The sequence below is a fragment of the Amphibalanus amphitrite genome, unplaced genomic scaffold (genome assembly GCF_019059575.1).
Source record: "Amphibalanus amphitrite isolate SeventyFive unplaced genomic scaffold, NRLGWU_Aamphi_draft 000971F_arrow, whole genome shotgun sequence".
NCBI classification, from domain to species: Eukaryota; Metazoa; Arthropoda; class Thecostraca; order Balanomorpha; family Balanidae; genus Amphibalanus; species Amphibalanus amphitrite.
In genome coordinates this window covers 153,507-178,631 of record NW_024882465.1, presented here as the reverse complement: position 1 = coordinate 178,631, position 25,125 = coordinate 153,507, and the positions used below count along the sequence as shown (strand labels likewise).

At 55.7% G+C, this 25,125-nt stretch overlaps 1 protein-coding gene across 1 annotated transcript in view; it reads right to left on the bottom strand.

Annotated features, from left to right (window-relative positions):
• The window catches only part of LOC122368728 (transforming growth factor beta receptor type 3-like), a 67,452-nt gene that overhangs the window by 15,621 nt on the left and 26,706 nt on the right, over positions 1–25,125 (bottom strand). The window contains exons 7-11 of the mRNA XM_043342939.1: positions 20,571–20,703; positions 13,143–13,229; positions 12,266–12,293; positions 11,696–11,767; positions 5,572–5,758 (exon numbers count right to left, since the gene is read on the bottom strand). Coding sequence (XP_043198874.1) covers positions 5,572–5,758; positions 11,696–11,767; positions 12,266–12,293; positions 13,143–13,229; positions 20,571–20,703 — 507 coding nt within the window. The remainder of the gene's footprint in view (positions 1–5,571; positions 5,759–11,695; positions 11,768–12,265; positions 12,294–13,142; positions 13,230–20,570; positions 20,704–25,125) is intronic.

Here is a 25,125-nt window from a genome sequence, read left to right as displayed (position 1 = left end):
AATCGAATTTTGGAAAAGTATACGGGCTCATGGCTCGTGTGGTGAGGTATTCTTTTCTGAGTCCAACGATGTCCTTTTTTCCGAAAAATATTAACTGCTTCATGCTCCCCAAACGGCTTGAAGAGGACCATGTCACGCCCGGCGGCGGGCCGGTGTCAGTAAGGGCGAGAATTCGCCGCCGCGCGCCGGCGGAGGCGCCTTATCGGCACCGCGCGCCACGACATCTACCGGGCGGCCGGCCGGCCAGTGGTGGGAGGGAATAAAATGCGTGGTCTTCTTTCACATGATAGGGGTGCGCTACCCATATTGTCGGAGCGGAAAGTTTCAGTGCAGCATCGGTACCTCTGCCGCGTTGTTCTGTGTCGATTGTTCAGAAAATAAGCCAAACAGAACTAAGAAAAGACTCAACGCTTCTGGGTAATTCACTCGAAACATTCCGTTTACAGAATACAGCTGCCTCCTTAGCGTAACATATCGCTTTGTTTATTCATCAAGCTGCAAGGATTGACGTTTGTTTTACTTAGATTAGCAGTTCGAAAGAAAAGATAACATGTCTGGGAATGACAGTTTGGCCACCCTTACAGTGTGACGAATTGAGTAGAGACAATAGCGGGAGTACACATATAAATCAATTGTGTCGCTCAATCCAGCAGCGGCACCGGCAGCCGGCCGTGCCCACCGCGCTGGTGTCGTTCAAGACCCGAATCCAGAGCCGGCATAGAGCGCGTCACACATCCCCCAGGGCAGAGCCGCCCTGACCTGACACACATCCCCGGCGTGTCATGACGGACAGACTTATGCTTGACATCGCCTGTTTGGCGAATGACGATGGCAATGTTTACTTTTCCTATTTCTAATTAATTACGCATTTAACAAATATCTACGCTGTACGCAACAATTGTATCGTGCTAATCGCAACACAACAACCTGGTTTTGTAGTTAGGTAAAACAGACGATTGGAGATGTCTCGTATCGATGTGGCCATTAGAAGCCGCGGAAACAGGGCAGAGCCGTGCTCTCTTTGCCAGGTCTGAATACGAGTCTTCGTCGAAGTAGAACTGGATGCTGATCACTTCTTGCCTCAACATGAGACTTAGAAATAGGTAAGTTAGGTATACTGTATACATTGTATCAGGGCCTCCTCTAAGGATTTTTCACTGGGTGGGCAAAATTTTCGCCACTTCCCCGCCCAAGGGCGGATCCAGCCACTTGTTTTGGGGTTCAACCAATTTCAAAACCTGTTACCGGGGGGGGGGGGTGCGGGGATGAGACGAAATAAGCTGTGCCATTATTGGAAATAAGATGATAGTTAACGTTTGTCGTATGTTTTATGGTTAGCGATGCTCGAGCGATTCGTTCCAGATTACATGTACAGCCCTCAGCAGACTGCGTGGTAGGTATTCTTTTTCCGACAAAACTGATTATAATTCAAAAGTCATGTTATCAGTCGGTCGAAGCTCACTGCAAATAGATGCGCCATGCTCCACTCCTTCGATAGGGCCTATCAATAAACAAAGCATACCTACGCCTTGTGTGGCAACAAAATGTTTAAGTTCGTTTTGGGGGCAAATATAAACTTTTGGGTTTTGTTGCCAAACTGGATGGAAAATGCATACGATGATAATGCCAATCTAAGCTGCGGAGTCTCGCGCATCTTTCTGTTACGATTTCCGAGTGCCCGATAGCATAGTATTCGCGTTATTCTCGGTTTTGTCGAAAAAAGGATACCTACCACGCAGTCTGCAGAGGGCTGTACTTGCAGCCCTCCGCAAAAACTGCGTGGTAGGTATTCTTATTTCGACAAAACCGATACCTAATATCTCAAAGGTTATGATTATCAGTCGGTCGGAACACATTGCATATAGATGCGCCATGCTCCACCCCTTCGATTAATTCAGTCACTGAACAATGTGTACCTACTCTTACCGTAGCAAAAAAGCAAAAGTTTGTTTTGGGGGGAAATATAAACTCTTGTGTGTTGTTGTCAAACTAGATGGAAAATGTATACCAAAATAAGCCCAATCTAAGGTGCGGAGTCTCGCGCGTCTTGCTGTTACGATTTCCGAATGACCGTTATCGTATTCGCGTTATTCTCGGTTTTGTCGAAAAAAGATACCTACCACGCAGCTTGCAGAGGGTTGTACCTTTATTGTACGTGCCTTTTCACTTACGAGACAATTACTTGATAACTCCAATATCGGCAGGGGCGTGGCCAAGGGGAGGGGCCACGGGGGCAATGGCCCCCTCCCTTGAGCGCAGAAGGCGCCATGGGGGCCCCACAGGCCCCGGGATATTTTTTTCTAACACTGGATAAAACGTATTTTACTCGGAAGCAAATTTATATCAATTCAAGTTTCATTTCTGTGGCCCTGGTTACCCGAGGTGCCCCTGATTACCCAATGGGCCCCTGCACTCATCCGAGGACCCCCGGTTTCCTGGGGCCTCTGGTCGCCCAGGGGGCCCCTGGTCGCTTGGGGGGAGCTAGTCGCCTGGGGGCCCCTGGTCACCTGGGGTTCTGGTCGCCTGGGCCCCTGCCCCCTGGTCGTCTGAAAGAACGTTTGTCACCTGCAGTGGCATAGCCAAGGAGGGGGCCAAAGGGACCATGGCCCCTCCTGGAAGCCAGGGGTCCTTATTCCATAGGGGCCCCTGACTGACACAGTGGGCCCTTGGCGACGCAAAGGCCCTGAGGCAGATCCTTTGACACAGCTGAGTAGTTATTCTTTGGCCAAGAGAGACCCAATTTTAGAGCCTTGGGGCCCTATTGAAACCAGGGGGCCAGTTGGATGGGATGGGTCCAACTTGGGTCCAACGGTGTGTAAACAGAATCAATGCGTTCCGACTGTTGGTCTGACCCTATATCGGTTTGAGGGAGCTCGGATCGGATCCACTGTCGATTTGAGGGGCCCTTATCGGTTTGAGGAGGCCCTCAAATGACCTGAACGGGCCCTTAGTTTGTCTGAGAGGGCCCTACGTCGGCCTGACTGGGCCTCTGCAAGTGCAAGGGGCCTTTTGTCGGTCTGAGTGGCCCTAGACGGCTTATATGACCCTCAGACGGCTTACGAGGCTCTCATGGGCTATAGGGGCCTGTGACGGTCTGAAGAACCCTCATCCGACCTACGGGTCCTCAGACCGCCATCAGAACCGGCTGGCGACTCTATGAAGCTATTCGTGGGCCTGTCTAACAGGGGCCCATATACTGCTTACCCCCTCAGTTCTAACATTGTTTGTTAATGAATATTTTTTTCCATTTATTTGGGCCCCATCCAAAAAAATATTGGATGCAACCCGATGGCTTTTTGGATTTTGAGGGGGTTATCTTGCGCCCTTGTGCGTTTAGCCCCCTCCTTGAGGAAATCCTGGCTACGCTCCTGAATATCGAGCAACCGGAAAACTTTTTTTGACCTTCAAACAGCATCCAGTTTGCTTAAGACCGGAAAGGTAGTACCGGACGTCCGGCCGGACCTTTATTTTTGCATTTGCTTCTGGGTGGGCAAATCGACGCCACTGGGTGGGCAATTGTGGCGACTGGGTGGGCATTTGCCCACCCAGTGGGTATGTTAGAGGAGGCCCTGCATTGTATTTATACAGGCGAGGTAATGGTCTGTCCGTCATGACACGCCGGGGATATGTGTCAGGTCAGGGCAGAGCCGTGCTCTCTGCCGGCTCTGGATCGGATCTTGAGCGGCATCGGTGGACATGGCCGGGCTGCTGATGCTGCTGCTGCCCGAAGGGTTGGATTGATGGGCGCTTGACATTATGTGTACTCCAGCTATTGTCTCTACTCACACCCAACTTCGTCACGATGTCAGGGCGGCCACCGCGTCATTCCCGGGCATGTCATCCTTTTTTTAACTGCTAAGTGCTAATGTAGGTTAAACCTAACGTCGATGTCGGGGTCTCCATATTCTGTCCTTGCACATTGCCAGCTCCTGCTGTTCTTAGTAAACTTCAAATTTTCGCATACCGTTGGCAACAGCATATGTGGGCTGCAAGCCACCGTCTAAAAGCAATGTAAGTTGTCGACAGCAGTGCAAAGAGCTGTGTTATTGCTCAGAGTTCGCGTCTTGACTCATGAACAAAGCGATATGGTATGTTGAGTGGCAGCTGGGTCCTGTTTCACGGGCGCTTTTGTATTGAACAACCATGATCGATCCACATTCTCAAAGTGCGTGGCGATTACTGCTCGCTAGCAGCCTACGTGTCAAATTGGGTGTCCATGGAGATATCAGCAAACTCGGACGATGTAGTCAGTCAGCCTGCCGGCAGCGTGGTAGCAGCAATCTTGGTAGCAGCGGCCGTGAAACGCCGCGCTGTATTCTCGAAACGAGATGTTTATAGTGAACTAGCCAGAAGCATTGAGTCTTTTCTTAGTTCTGCTTGGCTTTTTTCTGAACCATCGGGCATCGACACAGAACACTGCGGCAGAGGTACCGATGCTGCACTGAAACTTTCCACTCCGACAATATGGGCTAGCGCACCCCTATCATGTGAAAGAAGACCACTCATTCATTCCCTTACACCGGTCGGCCGGCCGCCCGGTAGATGTCGTGGCGCGCGGTGCCGATAAGGCGCCTCCGCCGGCGCGCGGCACCGAATTCTCGCCCTTATTGACACCGGCCGGTCGCCGGGCGTAACATCCTCCTCTTCAAGCCGTTTGGGGAGCATGAAGCAGTTAATATTTTTCGGAAAAAAGGACATCGTTGGACTCAGAAAAGAATACCTCACCACACGAGTCATGAGCCCGTATACTTTTCCAAAATTCGGTTTTTTTGAACAACCCTAGCCTGCACTAACAGCAATGTTACCATGCACCGTCATTGCAGTCCAGTTAGCACGGCTGCAGTGATTTCCACTGATCCGGTCTAAGCCCGGTGAGAGAAACCATCCACCAGACACCCTCCAAGAACCGCCCACAAACTTCATACCTATCGCGTTATCGTTCCGCCTGACTTGGAATACTCCAAGCAGCACAAACATACATGCACCACTCATCCCCAAATCACCGTTTTCCTGCAACCTCACATCATCACCGTTCTGCCTTGGCATACCACTACGGCAGTGTTGTTATCACATCACCCAGCGATAGAGCGTTTCGGTGATTTTCTGCAGAGCACCCGATCGCCTTGGCGGCACTCTCTGGGTCGCCCGGGTCACTCGGCCGAAACCAGCCGCGCCGGGCTCGGAGTAACTGAGCAAAGTGGCATCTCGCCCAGAGTGGTGGTTCGGTATCACCGACAGGGCCGGCACTAAACTAGATGAAATGACACGACGCAGATGGACGATGCTATTTCGGTCCAAATTCAGCCAGATATGTGACGAGTTGAAATTACTCATGGCTAAAGGGTTACCTAATCCGACCACGGAGATAAACTTGTGTGTCACTGTGAGTTTGCTATTGCTGCGAGCCAGAGTTGATCATCGACCGCGGCGATCAACCAAGCCCATGTGGCTCTGGTGATCTGACCTGCCTCTCAGCCAATCCTCTCATTCCTGTGACCTTCAGTGACCTGACCTGTCGCTCAGCCAGTCCGTTCAGCCCTGCGACCTTCAATGACCTGCCCCGGCACTGACCTGCGCCGCCGTTCAGTCGGATGTCCAGCTCGTTGAAGGCGGCGGCCCGGACATAGGCCACGGGTGGTCCGTGCGAGTATTTCACGGCGAACAGCATTAGCGCAGTGAACGAGCCCGGCAGACGGGTGAAGCGGGTATCCACGGCGACATCGGAGCCGAGTCGCGTCTCCTTCACCGGCCGCTCCGTCTGCCAGAGGTCACATGAGAGGTCAGAGGGAGGTCAGAGGTTAACGGTCAGGAGTGAGGGACACAGGTCAGCGGGAGGGTTAGAGGTCAACCGTCAAGAGTGAGGGACACATGTCAGCGGGAGGGACAAAGGTCAATAGTTAGGAGTGACGGAAATAGGTCAGCGGCAGGTACGGAGGTCAGCAGGAGGGTCACAGGTCAGCGAGAGGTCAGATGACCCAGCCAAGATAAAGAGTAAGGGATACGGGTCAGCGGTGAGGGTCAGAGGTCATAGTCGGGTTTCAGGGCACAGGTGAGGATCACAGGTCACTAGTCGGAAATGAAAGCGAAGGTCATGGTACACGGTCTATGGGTCCACCGGTGCATGTCACGATCAGGGTCACAGGTCATGGGTGAGGGTCAACAGGCAGTGCACCGAGCGAGTCGCGAGAGTAACAACTCAGGTAAACGTTATTACCTCTGTTACAATTCTGGGAAAGCTCATGGCTACGTGATTGGTCATAAGTGTGCGATGCATTGATCCGGGAATCGTGTCATGTTTCAAACGCTGAAGATAAATCTGTCATATTTTTGGAGATCTTGTTGCCAACTAGTTTCACTCTGGCAAGAAGGAAGTGATTGCTCAATACTCGGTACTCACAGCCCAGGAGTGATAATAAAATGATGGCATTGCTGATAACCGGCATTTGTCATAAATCTCCCAATCACGCCGTTGGTCGGTGTAAATTGGCTAATACCGAGCCGAGTTGGTCGAGTTGGATCCAATTGAGGACCTGCTCCCCCCCCCCCCCTGTCTGGTCGGCGGTAGGTATTCCTGCCGGCGGCTGCAGCCCCCCGACAGCCAGGTGGCTGGACCATTAGCAGTGCTGTGGCGGCGGCACGACCGTGCGATCGACAGGGCCACACAACGGCGGCGACACGGACGGAACGGCCCGGCCACGCCGTCACCACCGCCGTGTCGGGCGCGACACGCCGCCACGCGAGACAAATATGGCGACCGTGGCGCGGTCGGCTCGTCGCAGACACGCCAAAAATGCCGTCCGCCCGTCCGACCACCGCGGGAGACGGGTCAATTCGCAAACATAATTTCACAGAAGCGGCACTCAATCGCGGCGAGATTACGCATTCATGAAAAGGCTAAAAGCACCAGTGGTAAGGAAGTGCACCCCGTGCGGCGGGGTGACTACAAATGGGACGCTCTTGCCCTCATGAATTGTATGACGCAACGTCCAAACGGGCGCCGCCAAATTCGCCGAAGCGGTGATACGGGAAGCGCCGTTCGAAGACGTGTCCCAGCAGCAGGACGCGGGCTGAGGGCTTCCAGCCGGAGCTTCTCCGGCGCGGCGGCGGCGCCACATCCGGTGCGGTAATTGAACAGTGAACTCGGTCTGCGCCGCCGGTACCGGGAACACTGCGGGCGCGGCCCGCCCCCGCCCCCGCCGCGCCGGTCCGATCGGGCTGTATCAGCGGCCCGAGTACGTCCGCCGCCCGCGGCCACGGCAGCGCTGCACGGCCCGGCCCAGCCGCCGGCCAGCACGGGTCAACGGCCCGGCCGCCCATTTGCATACACGTCCATAAATTGACCTTGAACATTCCGGCACCGTAAGACGAAGGCATGCGCCATCTCCAGGCGGCGCCATTCTCCGACCGGCGCCGCTGACTGCCGACGAGCTCTCAGCAGTCAGCGGTGAGCCGCGTACTAGCCCCGCTGACAGGTCACCGTTGACCGCTGACGGCTGACAGATCGGCGCTGATCGATAACCACTGACAGCTGACCAGTCGTTAATGGCCGCTGACTTCTGACCACTGATCGGTCGTCACTGATCGCTGACCGGCCCGCGCTGACTGATTGCATAGTCGGTCGTAACTACCTGCTGACTGACCGTAATTGAACGTTGATCGGTCACTTCTGACCTGTCACCGCTGACCGTGACCGCTGATTGCCGATCGGCGGCACGTCCGGCTCCGACTGGACACCTGGCCAGCTCGGCAGGCTCCGCACCAGTCCGTGTGTGCCGCGGGTCCTGATGAGCCGCTCACAGAGGGGCGGGGTCCGCTGCAGGAACCTCATCAGAGCCAGCGCCCAGCGCCGCTGCTGCCGTGGCCTCTGCAGGTAACGCGCACATAGCCGACTTGGAGAGGTAGTGAGGCTCATGCAGCGAGAGATGTGTGGGTCAGTTTACGCAGCGAGCGTGTTTGGTTGAATAATTTATTTCTATTATGATTGTAGTTCTAGGGTTTTATGCTTTATTTCCTCGGTGCTTTGAGTGTCTTCCACTAAAACTTGATGGCCCTTTTCGCTTTATGAAGCCGCTATGCCATGATCATTGCTGTGTTGCCAAACAGTGCATCCATTTCTTAGTTTTAATATTAAAGTTTATCTCTTTTCAAGTTCCCCTTTCGTTCAATCTTGTCACGGTCAACGTTTTACGTTTATGGCTCACTAAACGGGTGCTTTTCATTTCGTTATTTGTGATGGCTGCACAGTGTCTATCTAAATAAAAAAGGAAAGGCTTCTCGGACATGAATGAAGCTAAAAAAAGAGTGGAACCATGTCAGTGACGGGTTCAGACATAATGCCAGGCACGCATCAATACTGAGCAACTTTGACAGGGCACCCTGGCCATTGCGTAATGGTCACCGGCCAATTAGTATAAAACGACCACTGCAGGACCTCCTGTCTCTCCTATCGCAGAGGTCTGTCTGGAGATCATACGGCATCTGTTGTCAGCCCTCCTCCCAGCGGCCTTGAACGCTGCCCACGTCAAACTGCAGCGTTATATAACGGCATAGACGGCAGTCCATGCATGCCGGCGATCGGCCGCCGGTCGTCCCATACGAATACAAACTAATTCCTATCACCGCGCCGCTAATGAGAGATCACTGAGAGCCGCGCCGACCCAGCTGGAGACCGCTGCGTGACCCGGCACGGAGAGAGAGAGAGAGAGAGAGAGAGAGAGAGAGAGAGAGAGAGAGAGAGAGAGAGAGAGAGAGAGAGAGAGAGAGAGAGAGCGGCGTCAGCGATGGAGTGGAAGGGATAGCACACCACTGATGCCACAAGGCAACGGGTGACGGTCGGGCCACAATGCAGAACCGATTTTTATAGCTAAGCAATTGAAGTGTCACAACCCAATGTGTCAAGTGACAACAAATTAGTGATCATGAGCATCAGAACATAGATATATGAATGTTACTGGATTTGCCTTTCACTAGGTAAGCGCTGTGAGCGCCCATTGATACAAATGGGGTAGAAAGCACACAGTCAAATGAATCAATTGGCCCATGACACCCAACTCATTGCTTAGGTTTGTGCATGAATGTAGCAGAGCTTTCCGCAGTTCCAGCAATGCTCCTGACATTCATCCTGCACTGCAATCACAAACATGAATTGGGTCCGTAACTGTTGATTTATAGAAGCCCAGAGTGAAAAGAACACCCGAGTCATGCGGGGACGTATGGTCCGCGGCCGGGGCTAGACCGAGCTGGTCAGCCGGGTTCCCGCGGGTGCACGGGGTATGGCAGATACAAATCGGCCCGTGCCGTGTGGGATAGCACGCCACACACGCCCCATCAGCTGAGTCTGAGCGCCCGGACGGCGGTCAGAAGCGGTCTGTGACTCGGATCCCGCTTCCCATGGATTCGACTCCACAGTCCACAGGCCGTGAACTAAGCACCATCTCCGGTGTTGCCAGCCACAGTCCATGAGCCATTCTGGTCTAATGTGGTCAAATGAACAGGCTCGGCCCGTAGTGGTCCAAGCCGGCACGGTCCAGTGCGGTCTGATGAGCCGGTGTGGACCGGTGAGGTTCTCGCAGAGTCGGACCTACATCACCGGTCGCCTCACCTACCGACCCCTCTGCAGACACAATCGGCCATCTACAGTGCTACACGGGTGGCGACCACGGCCGTATACAGAGCAGCGCCGTCCGCCGGACCGCCGCCATCTGAGCACGCCATAAAACCGACCGTGCATTGTCAGAGCGCCATGAATTCATCATCTGTGTGTGCATCTGGAGCTGCACTGTCATACACGTCCCCCAATCTGGTGTTCATCCCGTTACTAGGCGGATAAATAAACACTGCGCGCGAGGCCGGCGCGACCTCACAGCTCACCAGGCGCTCTGCAGAGGCACCAAACACGATTGCGGGTGGCCTTAATTGCCGGTGCGGCGCGCTCAGTGCAGCGTCACCGTGGCCCCGGCGGCGACCGGTGCTCCCACTGCACCGGCCGGGCTGGCCAGCGGAGAAATGGGCTCGCGAAACTCACCGGCGGAACGGACTCCGCCTGACCGCACCGGGGCGGAGTCCGCTGCGGGACGGCCAATGCGGACACTCCAGCGCACGGCGAGTTGTGAGTTCCATGGTCCACGCGGACTTCCCTAATATTCGCGGAGTAAATTTTCCGCCGCTCCGTTGGCACCAATCGCTCGGTAGCAATGGTGCAGAGGTATGCAGCCGCCGCGGGCGCCTCCTCCCTCCCTCCTCTACCGGGCTGAGCCAGGGTTGCTCTCTCCAGAGCGAGCAGCCGGCGGGCACTGCCATTTGACGCGCAGATCACTGCTCTGAATGCCTCCCTGCAGTGACCCGATGACTGAGCTGTTCAACCTGCTCCGACGCCGCTCTGCAGGCGCCAGCTGGCAGAAATCAACGCTGCAAAGGGCGAGGCGACCGCGAACCCGCAACTCTCCTGCCAACTGTGAGCTGAGGTTGGACGATCACCGCGGGCGGCGAGAGCGCAAGTCAGCGCTCCGCCGACTCAAAGGCCGGGCTGAGTTTCTTCAGATAACTAACGAGTTGGCTGCTAATTTGAAACATTATAGCAATACTCAATACATACTTGTTTGATTTAGCGGAGCAGCTTTCAGTACATTTTCAAACATTATCCAGAGTCAAGGCTTTGCGGTAGCGCCGAGCGCCGGCCGAGCTACCGAGCAGCCGCTGCCTGTCATTCATTCTGGGATGGCCTGTCTTCGCATGGCCTCCCGCCCATCCCCCCTCCCCGCTTCCCAGCTACAAGAGACAGTAAAATTGCTCGACGACTTTCTGCCAATGAGCCATATTCTCCACTGACAGCACGAGCTCCAGCAACGATATACAGCAGCTCTCACTCAAGCCGTCAATACTCCGGCTCGGCGGCGCGGCGGTCGGCCGCTGATCTCTGCCGCAGCCTTCTGTACCGTTTATGTAGCCGAGAACCGGCTGCCGACCGGCCGCCATCACATAACGGCGCTGACTTCAGCGTATCGGAATGCATGTCAGCGTTCGACGGCGCATTCCTGGTGCCGGCCGCGAAACCGTGCACTGATCGGCGGGCCGAGCCGGGCAGCGCGGGAGGCCGCGCCTGCGCCCGATCCATGACAATGAGCGAGCCGGGCTCCGCAGCGCAGTCGAGCCCGGCGGGTCAGCCTAACAGCCAGGCGAACGGCCGATGGCCATCAGCCAGACTGAGACGGAATGAGCGGTCAGACTTGTAATGTAAAATCAAAATGGCGACAATCGAATATCTCATGTTTTAATAAGGAATCAGTGCTGTTGAAATTAATATTTAATTAAGTTTACATTACAGTTGCTAATTATCGAATCGGAACGCCTAAAATTTCATCCATGAGGACTGGAGTTCAGCAAAAATCCCCAGACATGTTGCAGTCATTTTCATTGATTTCAGCGGCGATCGCTACGTCTGTTGTGCCGAGGTTGCAGGGGATGGCCCTCCCGCCTGCGGCCCCCGCTGATTGACCGCGTTTGGTTGGCAGCAGCGCCCGACCACCCGTATCCAACTGTCGCCACCGCCCATCCGATCTGACACCGAGCCCTGTGAACCGAGCCTGAGCCGGGCAAATCGCTGGAACCGTCTGAAAAAGGCCGAGAGACGCTCTGTTGCAGGACGCCGAACGGGGGTTTCCGTATCAAAGGGCATGTCTGACGTCACAGTACTCACCAGAACGAGCAGATCCCCGGAGAAGCCATCCGAAGCCAGCTCCCAGGTCACCGGCACGGCCGACTTCAAAATCTGAAAACAAACACATTTAACCGTAACAAATCACATTTGACGGGAATCTGGTGGGATACCCCAAAGCACTCGTCACTTTGGTGCGCGACCACAGACCTTGTGATCAAAGGACAGCGATAAAGCGTTGTTACCGACTGTGATACAATACGAAAGATATAAGTAGTTAAGTACACTTTATCTCTTTCTAGCAACGCTCAACAAACCAAACGTGTGGCAGATTCGCCTATCCCGGCAGCACCTGCGCGCTGCAGAGCGTCGCTCCGCAGTCTCCAGTGCAGCCGTTTACGACCCGGTCAGACCAGATATGTCTGCAATGACTGATTGGGCGGCCCCGGAGCTGATCGGACCGCGCCGCCCATCCACCCACCCAAACCGACACGCAATATGTCCGAGTGGCGAGACGACCCGACCCGACAGAACGACGCAGTTCGTCGCCTCTATCTCTGACAGCGGTCACCGCAGCGATAAAATAGAAACCGCACGCAGAGAGCCACTTACCAAGGTTAAATTGCCGGCGGTCGATTTTCTGAAACAGAAAAGGGATTTGTCAGTTGATGAGCGATGCGAATCAAAAGAGGTACAAAGAGAGTTCAGTGATGTCGGGGGGGGGGGGGACAGCAGGGACCGTCTGTTGTTTTGTTAGGATTCCATGAATGCATTGCATTGGGACTGTCCAGAAAGCGAAAGGTCATGTTGTCAGGGTCAATAGCGGCCCCGCTGACCGGTGACAGGTCAGAGAAGACCTCCAACTGTCGCGGTCGCCGATATATACCGGAGCCACACAGACATAATCCCATTAGCTGGGTGGGCCAGCTGATGCTCCCGGACTGGACCAGTTAAAACACTCAACGGTGAAGTTCACAAAGCCACCAGGACTGGAGAATAGAGCTCCTCTGCTGAAGAGGCGGGGAGGGGACTAAGTAGACGGAGCTCTGGGGAGGTCGGACCGAGAAAGAAGGCATTGGGACGTAACAAGTACCCAGAAGAACCACTAAACAAAGGTCTAAATATAACATAATAATGGATTGACATTCCAATGGTGCACCGTAACAATCTGCAATCAATATTCATCACCTCTTGAGAAAAAGAGATTAGGGACATATCGCGAATACGACCACAAACACGGCGGCACGACCACAGCTGGTCGACCACAGGCCGGTGCAACGCTCGGCGGTGGCGACCACAAACATGACGGGCATAATCGCTGCCTCCTTAACCTAGCCGGCCGGTCCCAGCCCACGCTCCTGCCGTGTCGCCATTTCTTCATCTCTCTGACGTCCCGCTGACAGCGTCCCAGCGGGATGCGCGGTACCGCGAGGTTCAGTCCAGCGGTTCACGGATGTTTCAAGTCTGTGTCAGACTGAGAGGGACCTACCTGTCCGGCATCGGCAGCAGGTTGACCGTCACGCGGCTGTTCCAGAAGCTCTGACTCTCGGTGGTTACTTCTACGACATAGACGTCCCTGAAATGGAAGGAGAGAACCACGTTAGATCATCGTGTATAGGCATCGCTGAATGGAAGGAAAGAACTATGTTAGTCCGCCACATACGAGTACACAACGATATCAGTTAAAATATTGGCGTAGGGTTAAATCTAACATAGACATTCCTGCAACTATCAGACACACGAGCATCAAGGGGATCGTCGCTCATCAGCTCGGTCAGATGACGAAAAAGCCTATCAGACGGAGACAGAGACAGAAGACGGCATCGCGGAGTTTTGATCAGCATTAGCCAAAATGCATGCGCGTCTGTCGGTCCGATCCCGCGCCAGTCAAATAAATTTGGCCAGTCTTTTCTGCGCCGGAGCTCTGTAGCCTTGATTCTGCGTCTCTCTGTCAACAGTGACGAAACCGGCGCGGCAGACGCGTGCCGCAGCTGCGACATTTGCGCAGCAGCGTATGTCGGCCAGCGCACGTCAGGGGCGCCGTAAAAGCGGCCCGGCTCGCCTGTTGGTGTCGCGTGTCGACCTGACAGGGCATTCCCCATTCAATTAGAAACGTCCCGCCACGGTCGGCCGGCACGCTATGAATGACCACAGAGCCGGCCGGCGGACGCGCCGCGACAAACGCGAGCCCATCGATAACGTCCACACTAATATGCATTCTGGCGTGGCCGGTGCCGCAAACAGCTTAATGTCAGCGATCGGTCGGCCGGAAAAATAAACACTCCCGCTGCTCCAGGATCCATGCACAACGCAATACACGTCAGTTTTATACACATAGTCCGATAACATGGACGCATTTTAAGGTACATTCTATTTGAATTAGGTGCTCTTTCCATATTGTACGATAAACGTCCCGTTTATAATTTCATTCAACCGTCACTTTTCTATACGCCAGGCATTCAAAGATGTAGCCCTAGATGTCATTCGAACATTAACGCGTGTTTATCTTTCAGTAGTAAAGCAATTTCATTGCAATGAAAGTTTTGAACGTAAACTTGAACAATAAGCTGGCATCTCATCATGCCTAATACGCAACAGCTCTTTTGCCCGCGTGAAGAGACGTGCATTGTCGTACCGTGTGCCTTTTGCATTACTGTGCAGGCGTGACACCGGCACCTGGTCCGAAGGCAGGGGAGGGAGGGGGGAGTGAGAGGGTGAGCGTTAGCAGCTGTCGGTGACGTCATCGTCAATACAACTCACACAAAGTTCGTGACTCATCAGCGTCCGGTTAATTACCGCCAGGCCGTGTCAATTTCATGAGCGATGCAGTGGCAGCCTGATTAACCGGCACCCCATGGCATGAGCGGTCGCGGTGCACTGGCAGTCCATTGTACCGAGTCCGACACCCATGGAAATAGAATGCAGCGGCCCCCACGGCAGTCCAACGTAACGGCGCCCGCGACAGCCGGACGTATCGCCCCCATCGGTACCCACGGCAGCCGCGCGGGCTGACTACGCAGCGTCAGATTACCCCTGCGTGGGCCACCTGACTTCAATGCGCAAAATTGATACTGAGAATCCCGCGCATACTAAAATGGTATCTGCAAAGGTCGGGCTATAAATAGAAACGACGTGGGCCGCTGGTGGTATAAGCTCGCTGCCATACGGTATGCATGTGTGTGCGTCACATCCTCGCGCGCACAAAGAGCTCGCCCCGCTGGTTCGGTGCGCCGGGGACCCTGCTAATGCCTCCCACGGCTCCTGATGCATACCCAACGAAGTCCGCTCAGCCATGGCGCTCACCGCTGTGGCTGGCGCTCAGATTTGTATGCATGAATTTGCAGTTGACGATTAAATATTATCTAGCCAGCAGAGATACGTGGTGCCGGCCGTATCTGACGAACGGTATCATCGCACAGCCTTGGTGCGGCCGCTGGCGGTAGTTTATAGGATCGTCCGGGCCGCTACACACGCCCGCTAGCCTTGGTGCAGACCCAGTGTTATTTGTAGACTGGCGCGTCCAGTTGAGGCCAGGCCGGTGTGAGGCCACCCTTCCTGTCCGGGGCTCTGGTGGGCAGATCCGGCCACCTCCACAAACAAACCGTCACCGTACCACGGCCTCGAGACGAGTCGTACCCCGGTCATACCGGCAAACTCGGCATTGGACGTTATACATCCCCAGACATGTATCGGACGTGGGACATCTCCACTCTCCAGATGATTACAGTGATGCGCATTCGCATCAATGAAAAATGCTTCGGTTGGGCCATGCTCAATGCTCATTGTTCATGATTGGCTCCGTTCTGACCAGTTGAAACCATTTACGTGACCGAAGATGATCTTGGCTTCCCTTGCCCCATCGTTGCGCGTCCCCAAATTTAGATCCCATGGGGACAGATATCAGGCAGTGACACATACTTCAAAGAAATCCTGTGAAGATGGCTACCCCGGTGTGAGCTAAGCATAACAGGATCCAGGTGTTCACTGTGCGAGTTAAACACCGTGTCAGGGACTCCCAAACAGACCGGGGATCAGAGAGTCGCCCGCCGAAACCCCCGTGGACAGCCCGCGGAGCTCCAGCCCTCCCCGACACCTTCCAACCAAACCTGCAGGTGAAGACACGAACTGATCTCGCTACAACTGACCTAAATTCACCACTGGAAATTAATGACGGCAGGGCGGCTCAACGAAATTCCCCAGACAATTCGCTGGGAGCAATGCATCACAAGTGTTGCTAAGCCACCTCCTCCTTTGTTACCCCCGGACCCGGGTGACTGGGCGTGGGCGGGCTGGATATGGGGTGTGATACGGCTGGATGCAGCCTGCAGAGGTCGGCAGGTCACCGCCAGGTCACGACAGGCTCAGTGATTACAGACGCGTGTTCGTGACACGGCCGGCTAAACATAGCCCGGAGGCCGGGGGCGGCGGCTTCAGAGGGAGGCCGAGGGAGGAGCTGCGTCAGCTCGGCACGCCGGGGTGACAGCCGCCGCCGCGGCCTAGCAACAGCTTCCGGCAGCCAGCAACAGCTTGGTAACATCCCTAAAATGAACGAGAACATGAGAGTAGTATGTGGCAACAGCTTTGCATTACCAACACAATTTGGTGAAGGCTTTAAAATGACTGAACACAAATTTTGAACGGTTCTGCAATGACCAATGCAGCCTCGACTAAAACAAGTTCTATTTTCGACGTTTTATGGTCATTGCCATAACAGCCACATCTTGACCTTTTTCCCCTGAAATTGGTCATGCATGGCCCTTGAAAAGACTGGCACATGTTGTGCATATTTTGGCCACAAACTGGCCACTGCCCAGCGCCGGCTCGCGCTCTGCGTGGTGACACGGTTAGATCAGAGAGTGAGTCACCCTCGGTCCGAGCCAGGGGACACCCAGGGTGCTGCGAGCACCGCCCGGCACCCGTCCTGTCCCCGGCGCCGGGCCATTTGTTGGGCCCGGCGCGGCGAGCCGGGCGGCCGTGAGCGGCGCAGCGTGACGCAAAAGGCGCCCCGGTTCGGGCGGGCCTCCGCTGCCTGACCGATGACCGCTGAATCAGCGCCCGTTGCTATGGGGTGCTGCCAGCAGCCTGCAGCTCGAACAAACACACACGGAGACAGAGCTAGACGGCAGCTGGGGGCGCCGCGAGCCGCAGCCCCGGCCCGAACCCGTTCGGCCGACATGGTGCCCTTTACGGCTCGCATCAGCACCGTACTGGGAGACTGTAAACACTGCAACGAGCTCCAACCGTCACCGCCCGGGCACAGCCAGGCGCCCGAATAATTGGCCTCCGTTTAGCACTTAGCACAATGGCCGTAACGAGGCGATAAATAACCGGACGGATTATCGCCGCTCGACGCCCGTCGTCACCGACATAAAACGGTGCGGGCGGTGTCATCGCCGGCACCTCGGCCGTCTCTGGGAGGGAGGCCGACCGGGAGGGGAGTCAGCCGAGCGTGGCGAGAGCGGGGAGAGACAGAGCACGAGAGCAGAGGAGGAGATCCTTCGAGTCGGGCACAACTGTTCCTCTGATATATGTATCGTCTGGTGTATGCGGCCATAAGATTGTTCAGACAGTGCAACACTTCACCAACACCCGATCATGCCGTTCGAAGAAACCTGCATCAATATTTCGCATACATGGGAAGCCTCAATCATGGCGCAACTACCCGTCATCCAAGAACCTAGCGCGCCCCACGCCGCCTCTGCCCGCGATCGATCCAACAGGAACACAGGAATCAGCTGTTCCTGGTCGTAAAAAAACCTTCGCAAAAACGGCACACACAAAGCGTTTTTGCTGGGGTCTTTTTCCACACACAATTCCGTAGTAGTCTTTCTTTGCCAACAACGGTGACGTCATAACGCTGCGTCATTCTTGTGCTGGTGACCAGCTGTGTTGAGTCTGGTGAGATCCGCGGTCAGGTCAGATCTGTTTGTGCTCTAGAATCGGTAATTTCAGAGCCGACTGTCTCTGGTTGGATCTCCTTGGGATATGCTCGTCATTGCGCGGATTAACTCATGGGTTTATCCGCGGGTCAGGACCAGGCTAGCTCTCCTGACAGGCTCTCCTGACATCTGTCGAGCTCGGTGCTCGCTGCCCGGTCGCTGCCGATGGGGCCCGCTGCTGCTCGCTCCACTGCGTCCGCGTCCACCCGCACCGGGCCTCTCCGCTCGCGGTCAGTTCGAGCTGGCCGCCCGCGGACCTTGAACTGGGAGCACGGCCCTCGGTCCGAGCGACACACGGTCGATTGGCCGCGGCGCGCACCGCCGACAGGCAGAGCGGAGTAACAACAGTTAGCAGTCAGAACAGGGTAACAGCAGACAGTAGCCAGAGCGGGGTAACAGCAGTCAGCAGCCAGAGCGGGGTAACAGTGGTCAGCAGTCAGAGCGGGGTAACAGCAGTCAGCAGGCAGTGCGGGATAACAGCAGTCAGAGCGGGGTAACAGCAGTCAGCAGGCAGTGCGGGATAACAGCAGTCAGAGCGGGGTAACAGCAGGCAGAGCGGGGTAACAGCAGGCAGAGCGGGGTAACAGCAGTCAGCAGTCGGAACAGGGTAACAACAGTCAGAGCGGGGTAACAGCAGTCAGCAGTCAGAGCGGGGTAACAGCAGTCAGAGCGGGGTAACAGCAGTCAGCCGTCAGAGCGGGGTAACAGCAGTCAGAGCGGGGTAACAGCAGTCAGCAGTCAGAGCGGGGTAACAGCAGTCAGAGCGGGGTAACAGCATTCAACAGTCAGAGCGGGGTAACAGCAGTCAGCAGTCAGAACGGGGTAACAGCAGTCAACAGTCAGAGCGGGGTAACAGCAGTCAGCAGTCAGTCACCCGTTCAGAGCGGAGTATCAATTCACAGTCATCTCGTGATACTGCTTTCAAGATAATGGTGTCAGAACATTGTTAATGGATCGATATTTTTCCGTCTAATGAGGTAAATGAATTTATCAAATAAACTCGTTTATCTATAGTAATGAACCACATATAAATGAATTAATAAATTGCTGATAGCAGGATTATAACCTATATAATGATGCATCAGTCACGACGGATTAGCGGTTATTTATACGTATATTATATAGCGAGGCTTGTCTTGTTATGTCTCTGATTCGCATTCCGTAAGCGTTCATTAAAAGATATTACGCCACCATGCAACTAACGTCGGTCATTTTTTAGTCACCTCGCATGCATCATATTGCTTAATGCTCGTGTCCATGGGATTCATTCAAACGGGCATGAGTAAATCATTCCACACGGATTATCGTGTCTGGTCCGGCTTTCGGTATTTGAATCCGATGGGTCGGTATTTCGACCTCGACATGCCGTCTACAGCCAGGTCATTTGACGTGATCACTCGGTCGTGCATCGCTACTAAGCCTCGGCGTTTCGAGCACAATCCTGCGAGGATCCTCCATGCCATCCTCCCTGACGTTGTTTGGATGGCGGCCGGACGCAGAGCGGTGGTCTCCGGTTCCCGATATACCCCGCAGCAGCGACCTCTGGCATCGAGCGGTGCCCGGATACGCAGTTCGTCCAGGCGCTGCGCTGCGCCACGCAGCCTCTCGATCCGCCGCGGATCAGCGCAGGAGGGCGAGAGGCAGTGCGCTCCGCCTCAAATCGATACAGGAGCTAGAGTGGGGCGACGGTGCGGGAAGGCTGGTCCCATGCACTGCAGTGGCCGGTTCACTCAGGTGTCCAGTGCCCATACATCAGTTGCCGGACCATAGACCATCTACGGTCCGGCAGCTGAGAATGACAATTCAAGCGTGAGAAGTACCGTACGGATACGTGGTTTCGATAAATTCGTGTTTTTTCGTATAAACCCACTTCGCTCGACTTTCGGTATCCGGAGGCTAGCGATCAGAATGGGACAGACACAGTGTTCATTGACTGCATACGCTCTTCTTTACTCATTTTTGCGGAAGGATAATACAAAGCTTGGCTACAGTGTTGATTGTAAATAAGTGCTTCATGAAGCATTGCTCTCCGTCTCCACGATATAATAGGTAATGTCGATAGGCTAAATTATACCATATACTTAACGTAAGCTTTAAGCTGACGATTGTTTTTAACAGTGATGGACGGGATTAAGTTGCGTTCGGAGACAGGAGTTGATCGCGCATCCTCTTAGGATCGTTAATTTATCTAATAGCGATAAATTATTTACTGAAGCAATATTTCATTAATGTCAGAAGCTGAAATAATATCGTGCTTTGTTGAAAAGGTCTATACGGTCCAGCGACGCGGTAGATGTGTCACACTGCTGGCCAGCAGCTATGCCTGCAAAGCGGCGCCAAGGAGACGCTTCATACCAAGGCGACTACCTCTGGCACAGCGCCTTCGGTGATACCGATCTGCCGCCCCCTGTCTCCCTGCACAGTTGCAGAACAGGCCGCTGTCACCGGCCGCTGGCTCAGACTGTCGCGCCCTTGGCAAAGGTCAACTATTTCCGACCATGCGAGGCGCCCGTGTATTTCGGGGGCGCAGTTACAACTATATCCGGCACTGTGATGGCCAGCTGCGGGCCTGAGTCAGTGATGAGCTGTGTGAAGCAGCCGGAGCTATCTCAGGCTCTCTGATGTCAGCTCGAGGTGGGCCGCCGGCCAGCGGAGTTCAGAGTAATCCGTGTCCAAGAACACCCTGTCCCGGGGGACGTCATGCCGTCACAGTACCAGGAGCCGAGCTGGGGTGACAGTTTGCAGCCTCCTCAGGGAGCGGCCGATGAAGATCCATGCCACCGATCACTGAAGGGGGCGACAATTCGTGGTACTACTCCTCCGGACAGTGTGTGATCTCCTGAGAGAGCGACCGCGATAAGATCCAGGCTGCCGATCGCTGAAGGGAGCGGGGAGCGGTACTTAATGATATAACTCCCTCTCAAGGCGCGCTATCTCCGATCTTCCTCATGCTACTCTCTCGACAGAGACTGACTGACCTGTGTCCGAGTCCGGCCAGGTGACCGTGGTAGCAGCCGAGCAGCGGCACAGGACGGGAGACGTGCGCCACGAGACCGGTGCTCGGCCGGCGGCTCTTCACCTTGGTGTCGCACGTGTCCGGCGCATCCAGATCTGTCGGGCAAGGGAGAGGGAGGTCAGCATCGATCAGATGGCGGTCAGAGGACGGTCAACGTCGATCAGAAGACGCTCAGAGGACTGAGGACGCCGGACGGCCAGTGGAGGCGGTCAGCGGAGCTGATCAGAGAACTGTCTGGAGTGCACCGACCATGGAAACTGTCGAACCAGTTACGCAAGGTCAGCACTGATGAGATGCGATCGACGGACATTGAAACTCCGCATCAGAATTCGTATAATTGCCGAATCATATATTTGATCAGTGGTCATGGCCTAGCATAACAGGTGCAGCGCAGGTATCTCATGCAGGCAAATTGTAGCACACGTTGTGCGACGTGCGTTTTCTGGCCGGTAATAGGTAGTTGAAAAGTAAATAACATAGGGTTTTCAAGCCCATTTAACGTTACCGGATAAGATTTGCCTTCAGAGAGCTTGTCGTTGGCACATGACTTCATTACAAAGATTGGATCAATTTCGGAAAGGCCGAATCGCTCAAATCTTAGCGAGAAACACAAAGCACGGCTAACAGTCAATGTTGGAAACGAATGCGTCTGTTCGTGTGTATAGCTTGAATCACGGTTTATTATCAGCTGCAACTGGGCTGTTGCACCTTGCAGCCGAACAGCGCGTTTTAAAACAGACATGACCTGCAGTACACAAGAAATGTTTTAGTGACAATTCATGAATCAACCAGTTCATTCCAGTTTATCGGCACAAAACTGGGCGCCCGATCTGCACTACACCTGTTTGCAATTACGGCGACTTCGATGGCGTGTTGCACGCCAGCCGGGCTGCAGCTCCGGAGCGGGCTGTGCTCGGTCGGCTGGAACAATCGACATCGAACATCACCGGCGGTCGGCACGCATACACGGCCAGGGACAACTTCCACAAAGTGTCCGCTGTCCCCGAGTTCGCCGTACCCAGTGGACGCTGCCGCTGTGCCGTGTCCTTGCCACTGTCCGGATGGGTGACGACTGGGCCCGCTGACGTAGGCTGGCGACCGTGCGCCGGAAGGTGCTCGTGTCTGTATTGCATGTGCCCGATCCTTGGCGCGGATGAGTAACCATGCCGTGTCCGTAGCCGCCTCGCCGGAAGGTCCCGTGCTCGGCGGACTGACGGGTGGCCGTGCCGTGTATCCGTGCTGAACCCGTGTCGTGCCCGTGCCAGTCAAAACCGAGGAATGGCCGTACTGGGTCTGTGCCGTGTTCGAGGGATGCTGTGTCCATGCCGTGCCTGTGTCATGTCTAGTCGATTGATCGGCTACATTTGGCCGTGCCGCCGGAAGGTGTCCCCGGTCAGCCATCTGCGGGCGGCTGCTCGCGGGCTGGCGGTGCGTCCGCCAGGTGCGGTATGACCGGCAGTGTCAGCTGCAGGTGCTGCTCCTGCTAACTCAGTTCGAGCCTACCTCAAACCGGCGCCGCCTGCCCCGCGGCCGGCACAGCGGCGGCGCATCACACGGCACCAGCCGGATCTCGGCAAATCCGAGTTGGGACTCCCGACGGGCGGAGCTGCCGACATATATCTCCGCCCATCTCGCGGCGAGGCCGGTTTCAGAGGATTCAGGGCTGCCCGCGGCTCTGAGACCCGCGCCGACTCCCACTTCGCCAAACATCACGGCGCTGTAGTTCAGAATCAGTTTCCAAATACTTGACCCGAAACGATTCAAAGACACCGTCAGAACGCGATCAAATCAATCGCTGAGGGGCCTCGCTTTCGGCGAACGAAGAGGGCCACCCTCGACGGTACCGCGAAGGGTGAGATCACGCGCAAACCGCACACCCATTATGAGCTGCACTGATCGCCCTGCACGCGGACAGGTCTGTACAAGGCGCTGACACCAGGAGTCACTCGGTCGGCGGGGCGTCTCCCGACTCGACAGGCACCTCTCCTGGCGGTAGGCACCGGTTGGCACCGCCGCAACCTACCGCACCACAGCCCGCACCATCAGTCACGGAGCTCCATCACACCAGCCGCTCGCTGCAGGGAACTGCGCCACGCCGTGCCGCGCCTCACACCGACAGCAGTGAAGCTTGAATGTTTTAGAGGAGTTTGGTGTACTAACCTAAAACATTCCTTTCTTCTGGATTTGAGCGAGATAGCTAGTGCCGATCCGACTAATCGTAGTTGGAAATGGGTGAAAGTATGAGGTCTTCTCTGAAGTCGCATAAATGAAATAACTTGCTCTGAATGAAATTATCAATTCAGGTCACAGCTGACACGCCTAATGCGTGACTGGAATGACCTGAGATGGTGTCAGCTGCCTTCCGTGGTGACCTGGCCCCGCCCTGAGGACGACGCCCTCCAGCTCGCGTGCTGCGGGCCAGTGTCGGTGCCGCGATAGGAATACCCCATCACGGCGTGTTACACTACGGGCGTCGGGTGGCTCTCCCACATAGTCACGCCAACTCACGGCACCGCCTCCCTGACCGCAGCCCGGACCGCGGAGCTGCCGTGGCTCCTCGGCCGCGGCGAGCTGTAAGTCGGGTCGGGGAGTACGACGGCGTCGGGTGATACAGTGCCGGTACGCTGCTGTGTGACGAACCAGTCTCCGCCATGTGACAGGCCGAGACACGCTGTCATGTGACAGACCAGCCGCGGTGTGACAGAATGCAGCGTCGTATGACAGACCGTGCCAGCGCCGTTGTAACAGACCATACCAGTTGCCGCTGTGTGTGACGGGCCACCTTGCCGGCGATCGGACCACTTCCGACCAGCAGCAGACGGCGCCGCCGCCACCCAGCCGTATAATGTTTATGTTAATGGGCCATTATGGGAACTGGTTAATGCTGGCCACCCGGTCTATCGATGGAACATGGTAATGAGGCTTACAAATGAGACAGCGGACCGCTTGGCGCAAACGATGTCTTGATTCAAAGCAGATTTATTTACCAGCACTGCTTAGCAACTGCACCACGTTGAAAAAAAAAACTGTTCGTGATCGTTCACGCGGACATTTGTGCGTGGTGCTCCTGTCATGAGCTGTGTTCGGTCGGTAGGTGACATTTGCAGCTCCTGTTGGCGTGTTCCCGTGCCCTTCCTCCGAGCGTCGCAGCACAATCGGCCCATTGTGCGCCCGAGGGCAGCCATCAGTGTCCTGTCAGCGGAGGCGACGGTGACACGCCGAACACACACGGCGGCTTTCTAATGGTTTCCGACACGACTCGACCCGTTCAGCGCCACGGCTGTCGACCGGCGCCGTCACGGCTTATGTCGAGGTCGGTAGTGTCAGAAACAGGGGGTTTCTGACCCCATAGCGACCCCCAGCCACGGACACCGACCAGCCTGTTGGCTCTCTACCGGCGCACGGCCGCTCGCCTGACCACCACAACAAGTTACGACGCCATTCTGGGGGCGTTAAATTCACAGACCGTCGACGTAACTCGAACGATTCAGGCGGCCGACATTTACGCGGCATCGAAAACAACCGTCGGCGTCGGCAACGGCCACCGGGCACGAACGGACCGGCAGCTACTGTGCTGGGACGCGCTCAGTCACCCTGCCTGCGGCCACGGCTCCGGGGCAGCTCGTAACTCGGGATGGCCACCGCACCCCGGACATCGACGACAGCATAAAGCCTCCGGTACTGGGGCGACCGGTGAACGTCCCCGGCGTAACCGTGTCGCCGAGCGGCGGTCATTTCACGCCAGTAAAGCGCGCACGGCGCGACGCGCAATGGTAGTGCTGCGACTGAACGGCGCCGGGCGCCGACAAATTCCCGTGCGTGTAATGTCGCCAAATTGTGATAATGTGACGGTAAAATGCTGCTTTCAGAGAAATGGCGCCATGCACGCGGCAGCGGGGAAACGAGCCGGCGCGCGATGCTCATTGCGATTCGCATCCGTGATGCACCGGAAACGTGTGGCCTTGATGCAGGGGATTCTGCGAACTCTTGTGTAACGTGCATCAATGCAGCCTGCACATTATTCCACATGTTATACAGAGAGACCGCCCCGCGGGTGGCCGTTGGACATGATGGCACCAGGCGCCCGATCTGAAGCTGACAGTTACATAACCTGCCCCACCGCGCCGGAAACATCAAATTTCGCCAGCCGTTCAAATCAATTCCGGCGAGGTTTATAGCAAGTCCCATTCCCACGCACCGGGCCGGCCGCGGCGGTGTCCGTTTGAGCGTCCACTGACGCGCAGTTCACGGTACTCGGAGTGTCTGTCAATCGCCCGGCGCGGCCGGCTGACGTTCTCAGAGCCGCCACCACCATCGATCACCGATCCTAACGATCGCGTCGCTCGCCTGTCGTTTCCCAGAGCGTCGTCAGCGGCGCGTATGTGACCAGGACACATGGCCCCGAGCGGCGCCCACCGGGGCGACACTGACGCCACCCGAGACGCAGAAACAACACCGACTGTCGGCGGCCGTCGAACTAAGCCGGAGAGCGGCGGAGCGACGGGCCGAGACGCCGC